This window comes from Lepisosteus platostomus, chromosome 1, assembly GCF_059453375.1.
Source record: "Lepisosteus platostomus isolate fLepPlt1 chromosome 1, fLepPlt1.hap1, whole genome shotgun sequence".
NCBI classification, from domain to species: domain Eukaryota; kingdom Metazoa; phylum Chordata; class Actinopteri; order Semionotiformes; family Lepisosteidae; genus Lepisosteus; species Lepisosteus platostomus.
Window position 1 is genome coordinate 14946665 of NC_142611.1, and position 20272 is coordinate 14966936.

At 35.2% G+C, this 20272-nt stretch overlaps 2 protein-coding genes and 1 long non-coding RNA gene across 4 annotated transcripts in view; 2 read left to right on the plus strand and 1 right to left on the minus strand.

The window, feature by feature from the left end:
* Positions 1 to 69: 69 nt before the first annotated feature.
* Positions 70 to 3765, plus strand: fabp2 (fatty acid binding protein 2, intestinal). The gene is made up of 4 exons (XM_088625538.1): positions 70 to 218; positions 1087 to 1259; positions 1918 to 2025; positions 3302 to 3765. Exons 1-4 carry the CDS (start codon positions 152 to 154, stop codon positions 3350 to 3352), a joined length of 399 nt encoding a protein of 132 aa, XP_088481664.1. The 5' UTR covers positions 70 to 151; the 3' UTR covers positions 3353 to 3765.
* A 3606-nt stretch (positions 3766 to 7371) lies between these two features.
* On the plus strand, positions 7372 to 9697 carry LOC148677759 (uncharacterized). Its single transcript, XR_015935406.1, has 2 exons — positions 7372 to 7920; positions 7956 to 9697. It is a non-coding gene; the product is annotated as an uncharacterized LOC148677759 (long non-coding RNA).
* A 154-nt stretch (positions 9698 to 9851) lies between these two features.
* Positions 9852 to 20272, minus strand: part of usp53a (ubiquitin specific peptidase 53a) — a 56396-nt gene continuing 45975 nt past the window's right edge. For both annotated transcript variants that reach the window (XM_088625487.1, XM_088625478.1), the window contains exons 15-18: positions 14516 to 14600; positions 13081 to 13898; positions 12214 to 12316; positions 9852 to 11675 (exon numbers count right to left, since the gene is read on the minus strand). In XM_088625487.1, coding sequence (XP_088481613.1) covers positions 12240 to 12316; positions 13081 to 13898; positions 14516 to 14600 — 980 coding nt within the window. In that variant the 3' untranslated portion in view covers positions 9852 to 11675; positions 12214 to 12239. The remainder of the gene's footprint in view (positions 11676 to 12213; positions 12317 to 13080; positions 13899 to 14515; positions 14601 to 20272) is intronic.

Sequence of the window (20272 nt, forward strand, 5' to 3'; positions counted from 1 at the left end):
ATATTTTTCTGTAGCCTTGAAAAACTGGTCTGGCTTGAGCTTTAAACAGCCACATCACCATGCAGATTATCAGTAAGATAAAACAGATTTAAAAGGGGAAGCCCTGGCTCACAAACAACACTGCTCACTGAACCACAACCCACTTGCAACCATGACTTTCAACGGCACCTGGAAAGTGGACAGAAATGACAACTATGACAAATTTATGGAGCAGATGGGTATGTTAGAAAATGTTTTATCATTTAAATGGTATTTTACTGAATATAACAGCAAAGCCTGAATATAAAGCCCACATACAGTATGCAAAGTAACAAAAGTGTTCTTTATAGGACTTGAAATGATTTTGTGATGGGTGAGAGTAATTTTAACAATATGAATTATAGTTTTAAAACTGTACATGTGATAAAAATAAAGACTTTTCAACTGAGAAATTGTAAGTAACAATTTGATTATATCTATTGGGAAAAATACATTTTAACCAAATATTAATAAGCCTTGATCAATCTGATACAATGTAACTGCACAGTGATTTGTTGTTTACTATTGCTGCCCCACTACTCAAGTCAAAATTAAGAGTAGGTTTTCTCTAGGTATTTTGGTTTCCTCCTACTTACCAAAGACCCCTGATAGGTTGATTGAATAAGTAAAATTATCCATTCCATGACAAGCAGGAGTATGGCCCCTTCCTTGTTAATCTGCTGTGTTTAGAATAGCTCTACTACAACGTTGTACCCATTCTACCCATGTAGTATTGCAATTCAGGAAGAGAGTACGGTCTGATACTGTCACGATAAATGTTTAGCTGCATGAAATTTTCTTTGCTTGAGATACTGTACAGAGAAGGGTTAACCATGTTGTTATGTCTGCAAGAATCCCTTACTTAAAAAATAAAAATTGTTAATTTATGGTTGGAACTGGAAGTGGATTAAGGATTACAGTGAGGCTTAGTTTTAGAAATACCCAATGTACAGTACTAACATGGACATACAGTTGAGCACTGTATAGTACAACTATATAGTAGTCATATAGACTGTAGTTAACTAAACTGTTTCATTGCCCTTATACCACTGGGCATCTTGTCAACAGGCATCAATCTTGTGAAGAGGAAGCTGGCAGCCCATGACAACTTGAAAATCATTATTGAGCAGGACGGAGACAAGTTTGTGGTGAAGGAGTCCAGCGCCTTCCGCAAAATAGACATTGAATTCACACAGGGAGTCAACTTTGAGTACAGCCTAGCCGATGGAACAGAGCTCACCGTAAGACAAAATTTAACTTTGGAGCGTTTTACTTTTACATGCCAAACCAACATTTCATTTACTTAAGAGCTTTTGATTCCTTTGTTGTAAGAGTTGAACATGTACAGGAAGGAGTTCTATGTTTTTCAAATATACAAAGCACTCTATCAGACAATTAAACTATGGCTTCTAACCAGTTTTGTAGTAAATGTATCCATGGAGAACACAAAAAAATATAAACTCATGAGTTCCTATGAAATCAAAGTTTAGGAAAATTGTATCAATAGCATAAAATAATTTTAGACTATGGAGTTTTAGTAATTTATTCTCTCTTCCATTTAGTTGAAGAAGACAAAAAACATTGGAGATTTGTCTAAACCCTTCTCTAAAAATTTGCATTTAAATGCAGAATTGGTATTTTATTCAAACATATTTCCTTATAACCAGCAGCCATATCACCCTGCAACTCACAACTGGTAACCCACTGAAGCTAAGCAGGTGTGAGCTGGAAGAGGTGTTAGTAGGGCCAGCAGGGGGTGCTCACCCTGCAGTCCATGTGGGTCCTATATTTTGTGATAAAAGTTATGAAGCATAAACATCCTTTATAATTTGCTGATTCCTACAAACTTCAATTATGATTGCAATTTGTGAGTGCATAACATGTGTTTTTGATCTGCAGGGTACATGGACCATTGAAGGAAATAAACTCGTAGGAAAATTCAATAGAAAGGACAATGGAAAGGAACTCCTGACTACCAGAGAAATTGTGGGGGATGAGCTCATCCAGGTGTGTTTTCTTCTACTGATGTGCACAATTCTAGCATTTCCCAAAACTACACTTACAGTATGTTACATAAAACTTTGGTAGGAACGGCAAGACAAATATATAGTTACAAATAGAAGGGGGAAAATACAGAGAAATAGTGAGTGGGATAATAAATAATTCTAAACCCCAAATGTTAAAAATTTAAGAATATACCCCAGTGATATTTAAAAGCACCTGAGTTCTCTGTTCTGGCACAGCTATAGTGAAAGAGTAACAAATCAGAGACAAACTAAGACAAATATTTATTAATTAATGACAATAATTAGACAACATACAATGATACACACAAACAGTACAACATAAAACATAACGCTATTTACAAACAAGGCATCTCAGACGCCTACATCCTTGCCATGAAGAACAACCCACTCCAATGTGACTGGGTATCTTTAGACAGAACATCTTTAGCCTGGGGATTTCTTAGAAAGGAAATCAGAATTTCCTAAAGTAACATAATGACAAGCTCTCTTAAACAAGGTTTGAATACTTAGCGAGGAGTTAGGTTAGATCTAATCTAGGAAATTAAGGTTGATGCCCACAAAGACCTCTCACCTGTCACTGTTTTTCTCATCTCTTTCTTCTCCCTGCTTCCTCTACCTTCTTCTCTCTCTCCTCCTTTTTGTGTCCCCTTCTGCTTCTGACTACCTGTCTTTTTATGCTGTGTTTCTAAACTTTTAAGAAGTTAAATAAGTTAGACCAGAAGATTCCCTTTGATCAATATCTGTCAGGTTACCTATAGCTCAGCAATTGCATCATCTTCTATCCAGTGTTTCTAGACCCTAAGAACTTCAAATGTTAGCTTTTTTAGGACCATTGTTACAATATAACAAAACAGACATACTGTACATACAGTATACATACAGTATAATGGTAGATTATAAAGCTCATCTTATTGACAGTTAATTAGTATTAATGTAAATGTGGCATACTGTAAATACAATATTGGAATTAGGCTTCTTCAAACATAATAAAACATGTCAGTAGTAAAAGATGACTTCCTTTTTTGTCTTTCCATGTGGAGTATCTTTCTGTTGATGAGTTAGTCCACCTCGCTGCCAATAAACTTAAAAATAGTGATCTTCTATGAAAGGCACTTTCCAAGGACTCCTTAAGTGTCCCAAAGGCAGACTGATAATCTAAATACAGTAGTTTTGGTTTTATCTGCAAGACTTACAATCTACTGTTTTGTCTTATGGCAGCACAAACATTAACAAAGAAAAATCTTTACTTTCCACAGAGCTACCATTATGATGGAGTGGACGCCAAGAGAATTTTCAAAAGAGGATAAGAAGATTTTTTGAGAGATCCAGTCCCTCCATGAGTAAGAAAAGAAAAAAAGAAGTTTGAAAGACTCAAGACCTGCCTTGAAACACAACATTTTAATATGAAGAAAAGGGTTTAAAAGCCTCTTTAGATTGCGATCCTGTTTTCCTGGTGTAAAAACTTCAAATACTGTGTATAAATATTTGTTTTGTATATTGAGAATTTTTTTACTACAGTGTACTGTTTTACATCAATACAGTATATTTCCATTTTGAAAAACGTTCTATGGAAATATGTATAATTTCAACGGGAAATTGTCTATAAGAAGTACTTCCATAAAACTCCATAGAATTCCAAAGAAATGTTTTGTGACAGCCAGTTTGCACTGAATATTTTAATATAGTAACTGGGAAATAAAGGTACTTTGATGTTATCAGATATTGGGTCTCCCTGTTTCCTTTCAACTATTTAATTTACAAATCAAGGAAAATAGAAAATCATTCAATTCAGCATTTAGGTTCTGGGACAACAGCCAAATAATATGAGAAACAAGGTTTTTGCTAAATTTTCCCATGGTCTGGGAAAACGTACGGTAGATTAAAATGATTATGAAGCTGGAATAAACACAAATTCTTAGTGACAAAGACATTTCTTATTCATATGGTCTTTGGATCCTTAGCCAACAGTCATCCAAGCAGACTGAATTACGAATTTTCAAAATCCTCTTAATTTTGAGCAGTGTGTGCAGACACACATACACACGTTTGCACGCCTGTCTTTGTGGAAACTACAAATTCACTTTCCATGTTTTTTAGTTTTTTTATACTGCATCAAAAATTCCATACAGGATGAAAGAAGACCTGAAAACTTTAGGCACTTTATATATTTTAAAAAATGTCATTTGTGCTATAAAAAACAATTAAATTGTGAGGATTTTCCCACATTGACTACTGGGAGTTATTGCTTTTGTAGAGACAATTTTTACATTTAGCTGGTGCTTTTAGCCAAAGGTACTTACATTTGTGCCCATTTATAAAGTGGGAAATTTCTGAATGAAATACCTAATAAAAGGATACTATAGCATCACCCCACCTGGGATTTAAACCTACCACTTTCCAGTTCTGAACCCTGACTACCCCTCCTATTTCAAGTCTTAAGTCTCAAGTTCAAGTTCATTGTCATTATACTCATATACAGGTACAGTATATGGTAAAACAAAATGCTGTTTAGCTAGCTCACAGAAGGTAAGCGGTACAAAAAACAACAACAATACAATTGTATAAGAAAAGAAAGACAGAGACAACAGGCAATGTGCAAAACAACAACAGGTGACAGGTAATGTGCAAAACAACCTCAGATGTTTAAAATCAAACATCAACAGAATGAAATAAAGGATAGAAAATTATGGGGAATGAGCTTCTTGACATGTGAGGTAGAGGTCGATTTCAATGTGTGTTTGAGTTTCGGTAAAGAGAGAAGGCCCTGTGGGGGTTCAGATCGTAGGTGAGAGAGACTGGGAGTTTAATAGTTTGATAGTGAGGGGGTAAAAACCTTCTCTGAGTCTGGTAGTCCGAGCACGAATGCTCCGGTACCGTTTTCCAGATGGTAGAGGGTCAAACAGTCTGTAGCTGGGTTAGGGTTAACCCATTCCTGGCATTTTCCCAGGTTCTGTCCCCACAGTAAAACATAAACAAACTAAGTCCTGATTGCACTAATTGTAATATTACAGGACTCGCCCCACTTCTTAGCCTACGTGTAATTCAGCATGTCCTGAACGTCTTCACCGAACTTTGTGACCTTAATACAAGTGTGACGTAATCACAGTGGGGTTAAAAGACAGTATTTCTTACCAATAGAAAACCATATATTATCACCCATCCTTGGAAATAACCAATCATCAATGAGAAGTAGAAAATGGGGCGGTATCCTACTAGATCAGAGTGATTTAATTGGTTTTCAAGGCCACATTCCTAGAAGCTAGAAATCTGTTGGAGCAGCTGAGGATGTGTTAACATGGAGTCCGAGAAGAAGCAAAAGCAGGGAGCGCTGGAAACATTACCAAAACATTCCTACTGGTTTGATTTTTGGATGTTTTTTCTTTTCGACGTAGTGCTTTTTCTTGTAGTTTATTTGCTGGTGCCCTGATCAGAGGCGTTGAAGTCCCCTCTCTGTGCCCCGACCTATTTTTCACGCCGGAAGAAACGGGTTACTGCATTTCCTGGTCGACCGGTTGAATCGTTTTCTGTTCTGACTGGGGCTTCACTTCAAAAGTAAGTGTTGATGCGCATAAAACATAGTTTGTTTAACAAAAACTTGTAAAAATGTTATTAACTATTAGCGCGTTAAGCTTTCTGGTGTATCTCCGACAGACCCATAATGTGTTGCGTAACTACAAATTATCTCGTTTTCCAGAAGGTATAGAATAGAAATGCTTGCTTTTTGGACTTTTTAAATTTACTTGTTTCTGTACTGCTGAGTTTAAAAAAATGCCCCGCCTCAATCAGTTTTTTTTAAGGGAATAACTTCAGCATGGAGAAATTCAACTAATTCTCAAATTCCTTACCCTTCATTTTGGTTTAACAGCTTCTTATATCGTCAAACTATAGTGACTTAATTGCTCAGTGTTTCACACATTACTCCAGTGAACATTTTTCGCAGTCCTGTAGGTTTTCTTTTTGTCGTATTTATGCACTACAACTGGAGCTCTGATACTCAAAAATGGATACTGCGTGGATGACAATTAGAAATCATGTTCTATGCTTTATAAACGAATTGAAAAGTTCCCCCCACGTAAAAAAAATCTACGATTCAGAACTGAATTGTAACAAACAGCAGAAGAGAGCAGAAGCAGGTTTTGAATCGGTTGTATTAATATGATATTTGTGTAAAGGCGAATCTGAAATAACCATAACGCCGCCATAATAATGGTAAAATAAAGGAAATCAGTAAACAAATATAAATATAGCTAATATGAGTCATTTACAGCAGGGTGTTTATGCTAGGGGAAAAAACTTTCTTCTGGTAGTGTTCCAACACTTTCTCCTGAATAATTTTGTGTAACATGTTAAATATTCGTTACAGAGCTACAGAAGCATGATAAATCTAGTTAATATGAGAATGTTTTCATTACTGTTGTGATTTGCCATTGTGCTATCCATATGTTACACAGTAACATCATAATCTGTTGGTACAAATGTGGTCTACAAACCCTTCTCTTGTTTTACAGGTATGATTGTAATTGCTCATCCAGGACCAAAAATGGATAAGGTAACATTGCTTTTCAATAAAAGTTCAAGAAAGTCACTTAAAAACAATGATATCCCTTTATTTGAATTTCATGTCAGAAAAACCACAAAAGGCTCAGCTCTGAACTCATTTCCACTCATTAAATCTATCAATGAGGTGAACATTCTCACTTCATAGGCTGTTTGGTTATCATTATAATGTCAATGTTTAAAATATTTTGATATGAATAACAGTTTTAAAAAAGATTTTTCAATTTAAAGCACTTCGGGTATTACAGGTTGTGGACACAAAATGGAAACACCTGGGGAGATAGGGGGGAAACCAAGTATTTTATAAACAAGGGTTTCTGTTCAGGTGTAGTTAATGCATCACACAAATAAAAGCATGTTTAGGGTCATGTATAAAATTGCTACCCAGGCCTGGTTGCCTATATTCATGGTTGGTATAGCTGCAAGCAGAGAACTCAGTGACTTTAGAATAGGGGTGATTGTAGAGTACCAGAAGCTTCAGTGACCAGTTAAACAAATAACTGGGAGGGGATCAAATACCTACTCAAAATTCTTAAAATCACTAACAACCAAGTAGATTGCTGATGTCTCATGAGCGGAGGTGTCTATGAGAGAAAGACCTCATCAGGAAAGTGCAGAATTGCATCCTCCAGGATCACGATAACGGGCTCGATAAGTTACAAGGCAAAACAGGTCAGAAACAGGCAAGCAGCCATTTGAAACAAAAAGGCTCCCAAGAACTTCACAGAGTAGGACACCATAGTTGTATTACAGTGTATAAAAACGTCTGGGAATGTATATTTGAGAGTCCAATGGTGCAAAGAATACAGGCAATGGACTACCAAGGAGTGGAGAAATGTCAGATAGTCCTGATGAATCATCCTTCAGCGTGTTTTCATCAAACAAGACGAGTGCACTTTCGATCCCTATCAACTAGGCATGACGTGATCGACTTTACCTCAGAAGAATGGTACTGCATCCCTCTTGTAGTATTCCAGGTGCTGACTGTCATAGTGTCTACAGCCCATAATGACTGCACGTGGTATCCCAGTGCCCTATAGAGTGACTTAAAATTGATGTTTCCATTGTTTTGTTCACAACCTGTATATTAAGATTAGCTTAAGAGCAAATATTGTAAAGAATATGTGCAATATAAAAGTCTTTTTTTTAAAAAAAATACCTATTACATGTTCCTATCTAAATAACTATTTTGAATTTTTATTTTTAATCCTGTACAGTTCTGCCCTTGGAACGTGATGCACAGTGGGCTTGAGGTCCGACCCTTCATATATTCATCATGGCGAAGATAACATGAAGAGCTATATTTGCATAATTTTTTGTTCCTTATTTCTTTTGTTGGATACACTTCCATAGTGTTATAATAGTCACAATTTAATATTCCTAAGACTAATATTGGCCAGAACCAGTGTTTTCCTATGGGTGGGTTTGGTTAAGGTAAAAATTCATAGTGGAAAAACTAGATATATCATGAAAATGTCATTTAAAAAATATAAACAGGCACTTTAAGACAGGAGTTGAACTGTTAATTTAAAAGGATATTATTAAATGTCTTTGTAAGTGTATTAAACTGTCTCTGTTTGACAACAGGGGGGAGGGGGGTGAACTGACCATCAGACTATGATTTGAATTATTTCACTGTGTTCTTCATGGCATGGAGTCCTCTGTTACAAACACTAGCACCACTGGAGTTTGATTTTGTTCTGCTTTTAAAATCAGATTATGAAAACATCTCTTGCTGCTTCTTATGTGTAGGTGAAAACTTGTCATGGAGAAGATGCCCTCAGCAGTTTTCTACCATTTCCTGTCACCTTGAGACATTTCATAATGCTTTTTAACTCTGCTGGAAAGAAACCAAGGTTTATTTTTTAAATGATGGTCTTTTTTTTTTTTCTTGGGTGAAGCCTTTTGATGTTACCAGTGGAAATCGATGTACAAATAAAAATGTCTAAATAAGCAATAAGATATTTCTGCAAATATCTAAATCCTATTACAGCTTAAATTCTAAGAAGAAAGGTTGCAAACAGGGTGCCCGTTTGACTGATTCAGCTTGCTTAATTTAAACCTCTAACGATTTGTTGAAAACAGTCAAGGCGTCAGCCTCGATGTGTATTTGAAGTGTGAGACCCCTCCAAAACTCTTAAAAATGTACCTTTTTGTTGTATTTTAAATACACTTCCAACGAGTTTCCACTTTGTCATCATATTTCACTATTAATTCTGAAGAAATCTACTTGGTTGTTAGTGATTTTAAGAATTGTGAGTAGGTATTTGGTCCCCTCCCAGTTATTTGTTTTACATTTAAAAGGTTTTGAAAATAATTGGTCACATTACTTAGAAATTGATAATTCTGCTTTAACGGTCATAACAATGGTTGTAACACAGTGCACCCTTTTACATAAAACATTGTCAGGTGTATGCCTGGTCTTGAATTTATAACTTTTATAATTTGAATTTAATTTGAAATTTCCAGTTTCTTTATCCTCTTATTTTCCTACCATCTGCAGGTTTCATTAAAACAATGTAGAATGCATATGCTGGAGATAAATTAGAATGGTTAAAAAGAGACATAAAATACAGACCCCTCTGGTATTATATCATTTGTCCCTTATCTGTACTGTTTACTAACCATTATCTAGTTCTCGATCCAACCATACATTACCCTAAGTGTCTACAGCTTGCAATTTGAGAATCTTTTAGGGAGAAATTTTAATTGAAATCTATTTTACATACAAGTAAATTGTTGCTGTGTAAATTGTAGATGTTGCTTATTTTGACAAAGTCCCACCTTTTCTAAATCCATGCTATCCCCTAGGAATCTGTTTCCCATATAAATGATCTTCTAGTGTTTGTTTTAAAACATGACCTGTTGAATTATAACTACTTGGTTTTGTTAATCTTTTTTATAGATGGTTACTCCAACTATTATGTCTTATGGGACAGTTGTTGGGAATGAACTATGAATAACTGGTTTTTCAAGTAGAATTGGTACAATATCATCAGGCCCTGATGGTATCTTCCTGCTTCTAGTACCTAAAAACCCTTCTGCCTTTTCTATGCTAATACTATTTAATATTAAACTTTATTTTTTCAGCCACAGACGTTATTTCCTCTTGGTGAATACCTGAGTAAAGTATTTTTACAATTTAAACCATCCTTTACTGTTCTTTTGCTTCTCTTAATACAAAAAATAACTTTTAGAAATGCAGTTTTGCCATATTGTTTTCTAGATGTCTGAGAAAAAAAGGTAGAATTTAAATAATAATGACAGTTTATTAAACAACTGTTAATAGATAAAAAAATTCAGTTACACATTACAAAAACATTTTCAAAATTGCACATTGTACAAATTATGATTCATATTTTACAGCTGTATTACTTTACATAGAAAAATAGAAAGGCACTGTACAGCAACAAATGCTGGTCTATATAGAAAATTTTATGTCAGATCAAAAAATAGACATAAGATTTCACAGAAAAAGTATTATGGGTTAAAAATAGATACGTTTTACATATGGTGCTGACTTCAGGTGATTAATCAGCCCCAGTTAAGTTAGAGCATTGCATTAAGTCTGTAGAAAAAGCAAAGGAGTTATAAACTTAAGACATGTTAATCTCTTATCTCTGAAACAAGAGAGATCTGTAAATTTCTGCAATAATGTAACTTGTTACTCTCAAGGGTAAGTGACTACATACAAACTGTACATGGATGTCAATGAAGAAATAAATCTACCAATAATATACATTTTAAATACTGTATAGTTTGCAGTTTTGACAGGAAATTAACCTAAACCATTTTTCAGTTTTTTTATTCCTTGTAGTATCACATAGTAAAATGTCTTGGAACATACAAGACAACTTCTTTCCTCTTATTTAGAAAGTTGTGAATTGAAAGAAAAAAACAATCCCCCCAACACTACTGTATGTGTAAACCCAGTAGGAGAGCTGACATGCTGATTTGTGGTAAAGTTCACCCATCAGAAATATTTAAAGTGTGTCAAAAAAGTAAGAACACATGAGCATGAACAAAATCATCATGATGACAAAGTGCTGTATTCAATGTTTTTAGATGCAAAAATCCTTTAATGTGAATGTTCAAGACTGGAGATAGATACATTTTTTAATTTTATTTAAGGGTTTAGTCTAGAGGCCATAAAGAAGGGTACTAAGCTGCATAGGCACCAAACCCACATCAAACTCCCAAGGCAATACAGCAGTTTGTCTTTACAAATCATGCAAGTCATAAAATCTTCAAGTGCTTTCCTTCACTTCAGCTTCTTGGTTTGTACTAATCACACATCTATTTGTAAAATATTGTTTTTAGATTTACTCCGGAACTCCAGTAACATCATACCTGGAATGTGAGATTATTAATGTCAGATTTGGAATTTGCACCTTATTGCTATAGAAATTAGTAAAGAAAGTTCTATTTTCTTTCTGCTAAAACGAGTAAGACAAAACAGCTTTGGTATTCCAAGTAATTTTTAAATGGACAAAGTAGCAGTCCTTTTGTGTATGTCTATTTTTTTTTTCCTCTTGAACAAAGCATGTCTTATCAGTTCTTAATCACACCCACAGACCTTGAAATGCAAGTCAGTGAATGGGCTAGATTTATTATAGATATAGAACCCAAGTATGATTTTCACTATTTAAGAAAAGGATTTACAATCATTTGAATACTGGGCTGTTATGGCCAGAAATCTTCCCATTGACGCTCTTCTTTTCCTTTTCTCAAAATTGATCTAATCATTTTTTAAGTATAGTTAAATAAGAACAGTTGGAAAAATTCAGAACTGTAATTGTAAAAATGACAGCAAAAAAACAAAACAAGGCTTTTCCCCCCTTTAATGTGCTCCCATCAGTGCAAATGAAGTTTTAGACTGCCCTCTATAGGGGAGTAATAAAAAGACTTTCTAGCTTTGAGATTACATGCAGTTTTACTGTGGTACTGTTTAATATGAAGTAGCAATGCTGCTGACGTATGTTTGCTTTATTTTGATTGAAGATCAAGTGATGGGATGAATTGGTTTTAGGTAGTAATCTTCTTTGGTGTCCAGTTCTATCTTCAGTTTCAAACCTGCAAGAAATGATGAGGGGAGACTTGCATTAATACACAATATTTGCAAGGCAGTAAAGGTTGCCTGAAGGTGCAAGAGTCTGGAATTAGATTTTTAATGTCAAATTAGTTTGACAGAACACCCCAGGAACAGTTTTCACTGTCTTGACCATTAATGCAAACCAAAAAAGTTGATGACTTCAGTTCAAGGCAATTTTTCTTTTAAGAAATAGGTACCTGTGTGAAATTCATGCAATTAAGACAGGAGTATATTTAGTGAGTGTAATCAGGTTGGGCAGAGAATTATTACCGTCTTTTTCATGAAAAACTGTGCATAATGATAAACATTAGATCTACTTTCGTAGATCCCTGTTGTCTAATCAAATGCAGTAATGCATTTTTCTGCGTAGTGGAGACAAAAGAAAAGGAATGTACTGTACTGCTAATACAATTAACTAAATGAAGCCAGCACTGCATAAATTAAATACCTCCAAATATTTTCTGTGCAGCTTTACCATTTTTACCAAGCAAACTTGTTTTAAAAAGCTCAATGTCTTACCTCGATGCTAACTTTGAAATCTCCCATCACAAATACCCGTGTTCATCCAAATTCCTAGTAGACACTGGATTCCACTTTACAGCAGTTTTATTGGTTGAATAGCCTACGAATGTATATATAAAACATCAGTAAACAATATTGTGAAAAAATGTTGTATAGTAATATTCCTGAAAAATTCCAAAAATGTTCATTATACATATACTGCTTACATATCTGCAGTTTAGGTAGCCTAGCATAACGGCATTCCTCTTTAGACATTTGTCAAGGTAAAATAAAGAGGCTGACACTGCCCGAAATGAGTTCTGTAATGTTATGATCAATCTCCTTTGTTACAGGAGGAATGCAATAAAAGTAGAATTGTTGATGCTCCATTTAATGTGTACAAATTACAAATAGTGTTTGACTTTTAGCTATAATGAAGCATGTATTTTCACACCTGTTTTGATCAGTTACAAAGAGAATTTTGTTACAGTGAAGGTGTGCTTCGTAGCCAAATGGAAGTCACCATCCTCAAAGTGTGACCTCCCCCTACAGACTCAACTAATTCCTCAGTGTGTTTGTATTCTTATACACATTTTATTTATTTGTCTATTGATACTACAGTATATGGGTAAACAGACCTCCAAATCATCCAAGTAAGAACACTATTGCTTGTTTCTTATAATTACCCTATCAAGGTAAAAAAATAACGGTGATCTTCTAGACCTCGGGAATGAATGGGAATTTATCACATGTACTGTACATGGAATTTTGTTTTGGGTTTATGAATTTGCACTTTATTTGCATCAGTTTATGTGGAACAAATTACATTTGGAAATCAAGGGATGGGTGTAGTCTCAATAGAAAAGACTGTAAGCTTTCTGATACCTGTTTCTGGTCTTGCTTTTGAGAGATTTGATTGAAGAGACGGTTCCATAGAGTTTGTGTCTCCCAATTCACTTTCCCCAGAAGAGGTTTGGTCTCCTCCCTTGGAGTCTTTATAGTAAAGCGGTGATTTCTGGTGGTGGTACCTTGATCTGTAACTGTCGGTCATACAGCTGTCCACAGAAAAATAGGTGGTCGTCAAAACTTCTTCGCTTGGTCCTACAACATCCATATCCAGTTTTGGATTGTTTCTATTTTTATGCTTTGCAAAGAGATCCATCCTCTCTTGGTTGGAAGAGGTTGGTTTAGATCTGGCATTTTTCGAGGCAGCCCAGTTGTTTAACAGAGTCAGCGGTGGAGAACCTGACACTTTGGATGGCGGGGCAGCATCACTTTGTAAAGGATGCAGATGTGATGTTGCACTTAAGGTCGATCTGTTATCTTCCAGATGGGTCTTTTGCCTCTGTGCATACTTCTTGGGAGGCAGCGGTGGTGCCAGGTTTTGATAAATGGGTTCAGAGGTATCACAGTTTTCTTCGCGGGCAGCTCCAGGAAAGAATGGTTGTGCAATACCTGATCTAAGTAGTGCCGTTTTGCCATAAATAGAAGTGTTGTCCTCCTGCTCAGACATTGGTCCATTTAGGTCATCTGAACTGTTCCATTCTGAGCTACTAGTTTTCTGAAGATACTGCAGGGAAGAGTTGCCATTACCATATCCTTCTCCATTCCCCTGCAGATGCTTCTCTTCTAAGAACACTGGGTCTCCATCTGGCCACTTATTTCTTTCACAATTTGCAGGAGTATTCCTGATAGCCTGTCTTCTGCAAGAATATGATGCACAATTAACTGATGCTATCAAAAACACTGTATATTTTGTGCTCTCTACAGAGTGCATTCGATATAGTAGGTTTAAATAATTAAATTCTATATTGATAAAAAATCAAATTGTTTACAAAAAGGTACCTTTTTTTTCCCCAAAGGTAAAATTCAGGACATCAAACTATATACCGATATATTATATATAAGTATCCTACAAAGAACACCTTTGAGGTTCTCTGGTTTGTTTTAAGAGTATGCAGTTACAATGGTTTATGGGGATTAACAATTATTAGCCAATTCACAACACAAAGAAGGATCTGTTTAAAGAGATGTCTGAATCACGATTATGTATATATGGAGGCAGAAGCCACAGACAATTGTTTTACCTTATTCGGGCTCATCGACACATCAACACAGCTAATTTTAACCAGTAAAATGTTGAAACATCTGCCCAATTCTGCTAAAGTCAATATCATATATGCAGAAGATGGAATTAGAAGTCTTGCCTGTCTCAGCATTATGAAACAATTAATACTGCAGATAATTCCCCCCCCCCCTAATACAAACAAAAGGGAACAATTAATCATCTGATTTTAGGCATTGTTTAATTCTTTTTTACCTTTGTAGACATGGACTAGAACTCAACACACGACCCTCTTTAGGTGCAAAGTCCTTTTCCGGAGCTCGTTTAATTTGTTGTTCCCCTAAAAAAGATACACATCTGTTACCTTTAGCAGGGTCTAACAATCAGCCTTTAATTTCTTTATGTTGGCAATGCACAGGTCATACAACTGTATGATGTTGATTTAATAAATAATAAATAAAGTCCAGTTTTGAATCTGTGCTCTATACTAGTCACAGAGGTTACTCAGAGGCAACTCTGACTTAAGGGTTCAATGTTTGGTGCCACCTTGTGGTCAAGTCTGTTTTCCAAAAACAGTTTTCTGCACTCTGTCCATTCTTCATTAAGGAACTGCCTATTCCTGCTAAGGGTAGCAGCAACTGAGAGCCCTGGGTATCAGGCAGGATACCATTTCATCACAGGGCACACACATGCACACAAGGATGAATTAGAGACACCATTTAACCTAACCTGTAGGTTTTTGAACCATAGAAACGCCCAGAGAAAACCCTCGCGAACTGGGCGAATATGCAAACTCCACATGTGAAGGTGTCTCAGTCCAGAATGAAAGGAACACAATGTAGCCCCTTCATTGCCAATCACAAACCTCTTAAATTCACAACATAAGATGAACAGACTAGATACAAATAGTTTCTCTTTAGAGTGTAACAGGGCTGTACATTGCTGAATGTATGAACACTGTTTGCGTGCAAGAGGGAAAAAAAATATTGAAATATTGAGTGTTCACTGCACAAATGAAACATTTTTATTGTCCTTGTATTTTTATTTCCAATCATGTGATTTTCTATTAATGCTAAAACTAAATCAAAAGTGAACAAAATCACAGTACAATGCAGACATGTATGTGTAGCATCATAGTTCCACTATTGGATTGGAATCCATTATTTGTATTAAAAAAAAACGTTTGGTAAATTACTACTAGTATCTCCTAAAATTCCTTTCTTGTTTTTTTTCCACTTAAACATGGCCTAAGAAGGAAATGCCAGCCTATTGCAGAACCTAATCAAATCTCAGATCAGCAGTAGGATGTCACAGTGATTAAAGCCTCTGCTGCATTTAGAATCTAACCATAAAAGCCAAAAAATTCAAAACATCGACTGTATAAATCATTTAAAGAGAAAATACTAAATGCATTAGAGTTACATACAATTAAAAACACATGCAAAATAAGAAATTCTTAAATGAGAGATAAAAGGGTTTTGCTTAAAATTTAAAGCAATTTGTAACTATAGGCCTGGTTTAGTTTCTAGGTCAAGTAATTAAAAAAAACTAAATGGTGTGTTGAAATTAATAACAACAGACTGAATAGCACCAGCAATGACACAAACCTGTGTATGAGCAAAACTGTTTTTTGCACAGTGTTCACTATCACCTGAAACTATTACAGATATTAAAGGCATTTGACTGAAAGGAAGAGCAAACAGGACACTCAGGTTTCTGGGCTCTGTATAACAATGTATTCCAGTTGGGAGAAAAAAACAATAGAAATGAGCCACGTGCAGTTCAAACTGACTGACAAGCTCTTGGTTTGCTTAGTCCAGCTTTTTTTCCCATTTACTCACACTTTCTGATTTATCTCATTTTGCTGTCTTTTTACAAGATGGAATTCACACATGCATTTTGCACATTTTCAGAACGATGAACTGTTTTTATTGTAACAATGAATTGTAATTAGCAACTTTCCTCCTTTTATAATATTTATATAAATTATTTTGGGGCTATACTGAAAACAGAATGAAATTTGCAAGTTTTCTTGATGTCTTTGTACAGCATACTGTATATAAAAATATGGAATTCTCTTTGTGTTATACACTAAGGAAATTATTAATGTTTATTTGTTTTTCTTAATTGGAATTACAACATGGAACAGCAAGCTCTCATAATATTAAGCAGCTAGTAAATGCAGCATTAACACATTTTGTTACCAGTATTTAATTTAATACTAATACATATTTTGGTGGCCAGCACAGTGGCACATTAGTTAGCATAGCCTCACAGCACTCAGGCCCTGGGTTCAGTTCAAATCCTGAGGTGCTATCTGCATGGAGTTTGTATGTTCTTTCTGTGCTCACACGGGTTTCCCCTGGGTGCTCCACTTTCTTTCCACAGTCCAAAAACACACTGGCAGGTTAACTGGCTCCTGGGAAAACTGGCCTTAGGATTTGTTAAACAAAAAGGTATACCACAACTTTACATCTACGCAGGTATCATCTTAAAATCTCTTCAAAGTTAAAATCCAGTTCTTTGCTGTCAGCCAGGGCTTCATGTCTAAGCAATTACAACACTCAGAATGATAATAACATCTTTGTTATTCTTTCATCTTGTTATCCTAATACATCTTGGCAGCTATGCATGTTGCACTAGGAATGAAGTAAATCGGAAAACAGCATCAAAATGACTTGTTTTGCCTTAAAGGCATCTTGTGAAATGTTACAAGAACAGAACTGCTGTTACAGGGCAGCTGCATGCTGAACTATTTGTTTCTTTCAATCAGTTTGTTACAAAGAATGAGTGGACATTTGTGACAGCAAGCTGCTATATCATTTGTCACAATGTAGGAATATTGTCCAAATAACTAAGCTGGAAACAGGCATGACTAGGATTGGAAACTAATATTTTTAGTTACAAATACCTTAGGTTGCCAATGGATAAGAACCTTGTTTCATAAAATGTAGATCCATTTCAGAGTTTCTAAAATTCAGGCTCTAAACTGCTTGTAACCAGTCTACTGACAATACCAGTTTTCCAAGAACTGTGTTCTGCATTGTACCTGATATTTCTGGTTTTGACAGTGAACAGACTTTCTAGGGATATAAAAGCTGTTTGGAAATACCTGCATGGACAGATGAATTGAGCAAATAAACGGACTAGAAATGAAAGTGTTCACTTAAACAAAGGGCCTTGCTTTTAATTTCAACTGTAACTCTTTAATCCTTCTCTATTGCTAATGGCATCCCCCACCCTTATCTGTTTATCCTTACTTCATTCTTTCAAAAATGCCTGTCTTTCTGTTTATAAACAGAGGTCTTCTGTGTTATTTTTTCTTAGACAATCATTGTGTTATAATCATCAAGTGATGTTCTCAAAAAGTTACAAAAGATGAAACAAATGCTCTGGATTTTGCTTGTGTAAATAAAAAAATAATAATTTAAGAACTGCTTCTTATCTTTTTTGCAATTGAATTACCGAAGGATATCTGAATTTGAGCCAACACAGAAAGTCAGAATGAGTAAGCAAGTTATGTCTTTTCAGCCCAAATGTACAGCAGCAATTTTTTTTGAGAGTCAATGGTGTCAAAGTGCAAAATAAAATCCTTAAAATAAAAATAGAAACAGCTGGTATAGTCCATTACAGCCCAAAGAGTATCTTTATCATTCAGTCAAACTAAAAATGACAAGGCAGGTACTAGATGGTATGTTTCCACTGGAAAGCAGAAAAACACCTCACAAAAGGCTGCAATCATATACTGGCTTAATCTTAATCAGGACCATAATATTGTGTTTGTAAATGGGTGTATTGTTAAAGGGAACATTTCTAAGACAAACTCGTACTTTCCATGGATTTTATCTGTATACATTTATGTATGGAGGACATAATAGTAAAGAATGTGTTAAAAGATCAACTTCTAAAATGAAGAAATCCTGCATGTGATAGACTAAGGGAATGCATCTGGTACATGATCTCAGAAAGCAACATGGATTAGATCACTTGACCTAAAGAGACCCATTAACTAGCTATTAACTTACAGAGCAGCAGCATTACCACCTTGTAACTGCATCTCAGACATTAGGGAAGGAGATCGCTGTACATTATTGGAAAGTATAGTGAAGACTTTCAAGGAAATCAGTTTTACTGCTGTAAATGGTGTTGTTGGACCAACAAGTACAGTAGTACTCGTCTCTCTGAACCAGAATATCCAAACCAGTGCCCCAGTATTGCAAAATGGGATACTGCTGAAGAAGATGGTATCCTTTGGCTGAGATGTTAAACTTAGGTACTGCACACATGGCCACTGTTAAGCCCAGTCCTGGGCTTAAACAACGGGGCCTTTCTAAAGCTTCCTCTTAATTCAAATTTTAAAGCAATTTCTTACTTCACCTGTTTCGTGGCACGGCTGCTGGTGCAAAATGGCAGCCATGCATTACCTAGGTTGGGGCTGCACTGTAGTGGAGGATGAAGTGGGTCCTTTGTAGTATTTAATCTGCATACACTGCACTGGGATTAAAAGTACTATACAAATGCAAAGAGTTATAATTATTCGATTTTAAATAAAAATGAAAGAAACGGTCTTACATTAAAACTAGCTTAATTTTTTCCACAGGTTTATATATAAAAATGTATAAAAAAAGAAATTAACTACACAGTTTCCCTGGCGTAGAAAAAGAACCTCAACTCCCATTGTAATGGCCTTCAAATTAGAACTCTAAAATGACAAAGAGTCCAATTTTTGTAGGGAAACCGTGAACAAACTGTCTATTAATGTTACTTATTGTGTTTTTAGGAAATTTGGCTCTAGATTTTAGTTTTTGCCCTCAGCAACAATCTGTTTTCTGTTTGTTGACATTTTCAAGGGAACTAAGAAAACTAACAGTGTCTCCCTTTTACTATAAGAGCAAAGACATGTTATTATTTCACTTTGATTTCCACACGAAATCAATACATTTCAACAGCCTTGCCTTGCTGAGTGGAGCTTTATCTTGGTCATTTGGTTGATATTATTTTAACATTTTAAGAATTCTACTAGTATTCCTTTCTTAAAGGAAAGATGGTTTCAGACTTCCACAAACCTGTCTAAGTAAGTGTCTTTATTTTCCAGTCTTAAATAGCCCTAAACCTGATTTGCACTTGAAGTTCCTTCTTGTGTTGCTGTTTATCTTGTATGGTCCAGGAACCAGGAACAATCTTGCTTTCCTTTGCAATAAGTTACAAAATTTCACTTTGGAATCCGAGGATGGCTGTTGAAATGTACTGATTTTAGGCTATCAAAGCAATTGTGTTATTGCTTCCACATACTAATTAAAGTAAAATAAAGAAATGCATATACTCCTTGATTCTCATATAGTGTTACTTCCAGGATGTTCTATAACATCATTTGGGAAAAGAGAATAACTTGTTAAAACAGTACAGCTTTCTACACATGGATAATAAAATAACTGGCCTTTCTTCACTGAGTATGTGAAAGAAATTTGAGTAACTTAAAAGTGTGGATGAATCCTTCACATGTTTTTTGTTATAAAACAGTTTCCGATTGTTGCCAAAACTTACTGAGGTCTAATAATACCTGAGAAAACTGGTATTTAATTTAATTAAATCTTGGTTGGGTATAGACAGTTTATGTCCATTTGCCAAAGCACATATATCTGAAAATGAAAGGCCTAAGTTGGAACTTGTGTAATTAGGAATATAAACTCCTAAGCATTATTTTAATTACACATGTATATCATTTTTAAGTCTTTTTTAAAGCACATACATTAGGTAGAAACATGACACTGCCCATAATTTCCTTAGAAATATGTGCAAAAGTTACTTCATTCAATTTAAACTTTCTCTATGTTTTTGTATATCAACAAATAGCAATAAGACTACACTATAGATAAGAAGAGCTCTTTTAAACTAAAGTATTCACACAGCAGTTTAAATCTCTGTTCATATGTCTGATCCTCCAATTGTTCAAAGAATATTTTTTCAAATGTAATACATTTGCTCTCTGAAATGACCCTGAGGAAAGCTGAG

Bases quoted from the DNA above. Each gene is read 5' to 3' on its own strand.
- fabp2 (XM_088625538.1), top strand. From the start codon at position 152: ATGACTTTCAACGGCACCTGGAAAGTGGACAGAAATGACAACTATGAC. The intron at 219-1,086 runs GTATGTTAGAAA...TCTTGTCAACAG, and splicing joins CAAATTTATGGAGCAGATGG to GCATCAATCTTGTGAAGAGG. The intron at 2,026-3,301 runs GTGTGTTTTCTT...TACTTTCCACAG, and splicing joins TGGGGGATGAGCTCATCCAG to AGCTACCATTATGATGGAGT.